This window comes from Chroicocephalus ridibundus, chromosome 4, assembly GCF_963924245.1.
Source record: "Chroicocephalus ridibundus chromosome 4, bChrRid1.1, whole genome shotgun sequence".
NCBI classification, from domain to species: Eukaryota; Metazoa; Chordata; class Aves; order Charadriiformes; family Laridae; genus Chroicocephalus; species Chroicocephalus ridibundus.
In genome coordinates this window covers 11,192,991-11,199,138 of record NC_086287.1, presented here as the reverse complement: position 1 = coordinate 11,199,138, position 6,148 = coordinate 11,192,991, and the positions used below count along the sequence as shown (strand labels likewise).

At 53.8% G+C, this 6,148-nt stretch overlaps 1 protein-coding gene across 1 annotated transcript; it reads left to right on the top strand.

Annotated features, from left to right (window-relative positions):
• The first annotated feature begins 4,321 nt into the window (after positions 1–4,321).
• Positions 4,322–5,930, top strand: RASSF10 (Ras association domain family member 10). Its single transcript, XM_063334240.1, has one exon. It carries the CDS (start codon positions 4,456–4,458, stop codon positions 5,809–5,811), a length of 1,356 nt encoding a protein of 451 aa, XP_063190310.1. The 5' UTR covers positions 4,322–4,455; the 3' UTR covers positions 5,812–5,930.
• The last annotated feature ends 218 nt before the right edge of the window (positions 5,931–6,148 follow it).

Sequence of the window (6,148 nt, the reverse complement as noted above, 5' to 3'; positions counted from 1 at the left end):
ATTCTATGCATGCTAACTAGGGATGATTTGGTTATTCACAACATGATTTGGTTATTCAGCTTTATGCTTTCAGGAAAAACTAGGTACAAAAGAAAAAAGCATCCGTGAGAGAGTGACCCATAGGGTCAATAGCACCTTCCACTATTCATGTATCTGTAAAGGCAAGCAAGCGTTACGGAAGTCTGCAATGCTAGCAGTCAAATTGTGTATTGACTTCATCAATGTTTCTTGAGGCAAAATGTTTGAAAGCAGCAAGTATAAGTGACCAACAGCTAAACCTCACAAAATAAGATTAACAGGAACATAGGAAGTGGAGCCGGTAAAGCAGTGTTGCTGTTCAGCATCACAACAAAGAGTAACTTCTCCAGACAGTGATGGCTCAATAGATTACCAGTTGCAGCCTGCCTTTACTCATCTCACTTAGACTGTATTCTTTTGAACTGTAACCTCAGGAAAAATAACTAAATTGTCCTGAGAGTGATCTGAAAAGTAAAAGCAACTTCACTGTGGAAAAACAGAAGAATACCCTGAATCCGAATCCCTACACTTTGTCCATTTAAATGCTTTTGAAAGGAATTAATTCTGTGTCTCAAATACAGTTTTGGGAGACTTCCTCCACTTTCCTGGTATATGAATTATGGAAGCAGAAAATCCATTTTCATTTATTTGTTTTAGATTCAAAGTATTCACAAGTTTTGCATCATTTTATTTATTAAAAATATCAGGGCTGCAATTTCATTCTGGTAGCTCAGCTCAAAAAAAAAAGAAACAAAAAAAAGAAACAGACACACCTCACTATCCAACCCTATAATGGGAAATGCTGTTCTTATCATAAAAGACTTGGTAATTTACTTGCACATCTCAAAAAAAAAAAAAAGAGAGAAGAGAAAGAACTTCATGAACTTCATGTGAAACGCCAGAATACAGCTTATTTCCCAACACTCGGCCTTGTAATTCTTCTGCAGTGGGCAAAAATAAACTAGACTCTACCTGGGCTTGGACTTTTCAACACAGCCTAAAATGTTAAACTCATAAATCTCCTTTTAGAGGTTAGGCGGCTGTTAAGAGTATCATCAACTTTGTATTTTTGCAATTAATTAAACAAATCATAGAAACAGATGCTACGCAGTGATGTTCTGGATAGCATTCTGTCAAGGAAGTTCGCGCTTCAGAAGCAGAGCCTGCTGACAGCTGTGCATTGATCCAGCAGTACAGAAACAGCCTCTGGATTACAGAAGATGATGTTTATTACATTTTAAGCTTTAAATTGTGCGATACACTCTTTTCAGAAATTGCAGAAGACCTCATACATCACTGCTCTGTGGGGAAGGGAGTGAAGAGAGGAACAACTGTCCTTCCCTCCAATTTGATATTTGAATGACACAGCCTCTCTGCCTGTCACTGTTGAGGCTTGCAGGTCTGCAGGCACAGTCAACTGAAGGAGGAGATTTGCCTTCGCCAGGTAGATGTCTGAAGTAGGCTCTAATGCCACTGCCTCCTATTGCCTCATGGAGATGCAGAATATATCATCTGCTGAGTTTGCACTTTCATTTTATCACCCTCTGTAGTTGTTGAACTAATGCATACTTCCTCATCTCCCTTTCTCATGGAATAATTAAAAGAAGGAGATGAAGGAGGCAGAGCACCAGGCAGTCAAGTTCAGTGACTAATGGCACCAGAGTGAAGGAACCTGATTTACTTTGTGACACTGCTACTGCCTCGCTATATAACCTTAGGCGAGGCACTTGACTCCTTTATGCCATAACATCTGTAAAAATGAGATAACAACACTATCTTCCTCTGCAGGATGGTTTAAGATCCTTGGAGGAAAGGCAAAGGGTTGCATGCATTCAGTTGTCTTCTGGGTTTCAGCACAGCAGGGCCCAAACTTTGCTTCAGATAGGTGCTTATGTACTTAAACTCTCAAACTTTTGAAGCTTTGGTGGCAGTTTCCTGAGTCTGCAGACAGCCTGAAACAAAATTCCCGAGGGCTAAGCTTGAGAACTAACAATGTAAATTTCTAATGCCAGCTTTTTAACCACAGATTATATACATACTCATCTGATAGGCTTACCCTACCAAAGTCAAGTGTTTGTCTCCTTAATCTTAATCTTACTGCCTCCAACCAAAGTACCGACATCTTCATTCTCTCTCTGGCAATGCTGCCTTGGGGGCTTCGCTGGGGCAGCAGAGCCAGTTTTCCATACACAGAGATGTGGTCAAGGAAAGATGGAACGATCACCTTCCAATTTCATTGCACAAAGCCAGGCTTGGGTGCTGGATAGATACAGGCAGTCAGACAAGTTGGAGCAGCTTGACCTGTGGGAAGCATAAGATGTCTCTCCACATCACACCCTGCTCTTCCTGTATTGTTCTTTGCCAGAACAAAGTAGGATCAGACATTCCCATAGGAAATACATATAAAATGAGATCAGAACTAAACGGGAAAGGCAAAGAACCACCAGTAAAGGAGTCAGACAATTTCTCACTGTCTCATTAACGCTTCTGCTGCACCTGATTCTGCAGAAGACAACAAAGAATTTCCAAGTTTCTGTCAGCCTGGTAAGAGCAACAAGGCTTTTCTATTCCTACTTTCCTGGAGGTTTTTTTTTATCTTGGTCCTTTCAGAGGCAAAGACTGAATGGCACATCCCATTCCTGTTCAACACCCTATCATTCTGGGGCAGCGTTAGCTGTCAGGTTTGTCCCAGAGTCCTTACAACCCCCTTTGTCAAGGCCACTTTGTTCTCTTACAGGACTACCATTGCTGGGCCCACCTTCCTCTGCCCTGGAGTGAATGATCCTTTTAGGCATAATCGACACACTGAACAAAAAGCCTGCACACCTCAGGAATAACCTTCCATCAGCAAACGCTTCCCTCTATACAAAGAATGCATAGCAATCTAGCACTTCTGACACATCAGGAGAGCAAAATTACTTCAGCAGTGACAGACTTTACCATTGGACAGGGATATGCAACTTTAATGTAAGGCGACTGGGGTCAGGAAGCAAAATTCAGCCTGTTACCAGCACCCCTCCCTTGCGTGCACTCGCTGCAATGTGCAGTGGCCACCTTGGTTTGGAATCATTTAACCTACAATAATACAGGAAAGGGACGTTAGCAGCAGGCACATGATCTGCGTGATCTTCAGCTCCAGGAATGCTGGCATTCGGTGGTCCCTCAGCCCACTTCCTCATGGGACAGGAGGCTGCACGGCAGAAATCACCATAGTAATTAGCTGCCTTACGTAGCCAGAGCGGAAGGCAGGCTGTCTTCCCCAAGACTATTCCTTCCAGGTAAATACAGGAAAAGCTAAAGCAGCAGCTGCCCACACTGAGCCTGTGCGCTTTAGGGGAAAGGAGGACATTAGGTTGCAGAATTGTTAATTCGCTATTTTGTGTGCCCTAACTTCACTGTTTCAAACAGCAGAATTCCAGTAGTTAGGCTCCAATACCGTAACTCCGTTCTGTTCCACTGACTGGGACACGAACCTTATTCACACAAAAATCCTCTCCACACAGCATGCCAATTTTATTGGCTCTAAAAATCCGGGAGAAGGTACAGATCAGCCTTCAGGTTTTAGAGCATTTAGCCCGTTTAGCCATTTTAATACCTTTTAACCATGTAGAAAAGCATAGGTCCGTGAACCCCCATGATGCAATCGCACCATGAAAATCAGTGCCACAACCATTTTTTACATCTCCTCATTTTAATCCACGCTCGGAGACCAATCCTGTTCCCATCAAAGTACACTGCAAGCTCCCATTAAAATCTGGCTCAGCTAGTATTTTAATAACACTTAGACATTCCCGTCCTTTGCATATTTCATCTGCGAATTGCTTTACAAACATGAACTTCCTAATTACAGGCGGATGATTTACTAAAACTGGAAATTCCTCACTAGTTCTGGCTTTCGCTTTGAAGCTCGAGGATTCGCTCTTGTCCCTCGGCAGTTTGGAAGATCCCTCGACGCCGCTTCTTCGCGGCAGAGGCAGGGCAGAGAGCAGGACGCGGCGACGACGGCGGACCTGCCTTGAAGTTTCCGCGCCGGCGGATTTCGGCGCGGAGTTGCCGGGGCGGCGCTGCCCGCGGGCCGGCGGCCGCCGCCGGGGCGTGAGCCGCGGGGGGCGCCCACGTGGTGGGAGAGGAAAACCCGGCGGCGGCGGTGGGGGGACCCGCCAGAGCGCGGGCGGCGGGCGGGAGCCGCAGCAGACTCCGCACCGCGCCGGGCCGGGCCGGGCCCCTCCCGGGGGACCGCCGCACCGGGCAGGAAGGGGTGGGGCGGCCGGCGGAGCGCAGCGCACGGGCGGGGTGCCGCGGGCGGGGAGGCATCTCGGCCATGCTGAAGCCGGACGGGCGGGCGACGCCGCGCCTCCCCGGAGCACTCCCCATGGAGCGGCTGCCCGGCCAGCCCTGAGCCGGCGGCCCCCGGCCGCCCGCCCGCAGCCGCCCCCGATGGAGCCCGAGGAGCGGAAGATCTCGGTGTGGATCTGCCAGGAGGAGAAGCTGATCTCCGGGCTCTCCCGGCGGACCACCTGCTCGGACGTGGTGCGGGTGCTGCTGGAGGACAGCCACCACCGGCGGCAGCGGCCGGCGCTGCCCGAGCCCGGCGGCGGGATGCTGTCGGGGCCGCCGCACTCCTACTGCATCGTGGAGAAGTGGCGCGGCTTCGAGCGGATCCTGCCCAACAAGACGAAGATCCTGCGGCTCTGGGTGGCGTGGGGGGACGAGCAGGAGAACGTGCGCTTCGTGCTGGTGCGCAGCGAGGCTTCGCTGCCCAACGCGGGGCCGCGCAGCGCCGAGGCGCGGGTGGTGCTCAGCAAGGAGCGCCCCGGCCACGGCCTGGGGGCGGCCCGCGCCAGCCTGGCGCTCACGCAGGAGCGGCAGCGGCGGGTGGTGAGGAAAGCCTTCCGCAAGCTGGCCAAGATCAACAAGAAGCGGCAGCAGCCGCTGGCCCGGGAGGCCTCGTCGGCGGAGAGGATGGAGACGCTGGTGCACCTGGTGCTCTCGCAGGACCACACCATCCGGCAGCAGATCCAGCGGCTCCGCGAGCTGGACCGGGAGATCGACAGGTACGAGGCCAAGATCCACCTGGACCGCATGAAGCGGCACGGCGTCAACTACGTGCAGGACACCTACCTGGTGGGGGCCGGCGGCGGGGAGCCGGAGCCGGGCCGGGAGCCGGGCGGGGCGGCCCAGCCCGCCGCCGGCCGCCCCGAGGAGGACTACGCCAGGAAGTGCGAGGAGGTGCTGCAGCTGCAGGAGCAGCGGGCGCAGCAGGAGGAGCTGCTGGAGCACCTGGCCGCCGAGATCCAGGAGGAGCTCAACGAACGCTGGATGAAGCGGCGTCGGGAGGAGCTGGAGCTGGCGGCGGGGCCCGGCCTGGCCGAGACGGACTGCGACACCACGGAGCTGAGCGGCGGCGGCGAGGGCGAGCTGCACCTGGAGCACGAGCGGGTGAAGACCCAGCTGAGCACCAGCCTCTACATCGGCCTCAAGCTCAGCACGGACCTGGAGGCCATCAAAACCGACCTGGACTACACGCAGCGGGCGTGGGAGGACAAGGAGCGGGAGCTGCAGCGCCTGCTGGAGACGCTGGGCACCCTGGACGTGGCGGAGGTGCCGGCGGAGCCGCGCGGGGCGGCGGGCGGGGGGCGGCCGGCGGCGGGGGGCAGCGCGGCCGGGTGGCTGGAGCAGGCGCGGGCGCTGCGCAAGGACCGCGCCGACAACGACGAGGACTCGGACACGGGGCTGAGCTCCATGCACAGCCAGGACTCGGACTCGGTGCCCGTCTGCGAGTCCCTCGTCTAGCGCCCGCCCGCCCAGCCGGGCCCCGCAGCGCCAGGGGGAGAGGGCCGGGCTCCGGCCCGGCTCGCAGCGAAACCGGGCGCGCTACGGGCGGCGCGGTGTCTGCCCGGTGCCCCCCGCCCCCGGCCCGTCGCCCGCCGGTGCGGGAGGAGCGAGCCCGCCGGGGCAGCGGGAGGTGTAGGACCGCGGGCAGGCGGGAGAACTCCCGGGGCAGGAGGCAGTCGCACAGAGGAAACATTTTAATTTTAGCTCTTGAGTTTAAACTTGTTCTAACTAGTCGTCCGCGCGCAGCGTTTAGGCTGGCTCGCCGGTACTTTTATCTAAGGAAGAGAAACCCATA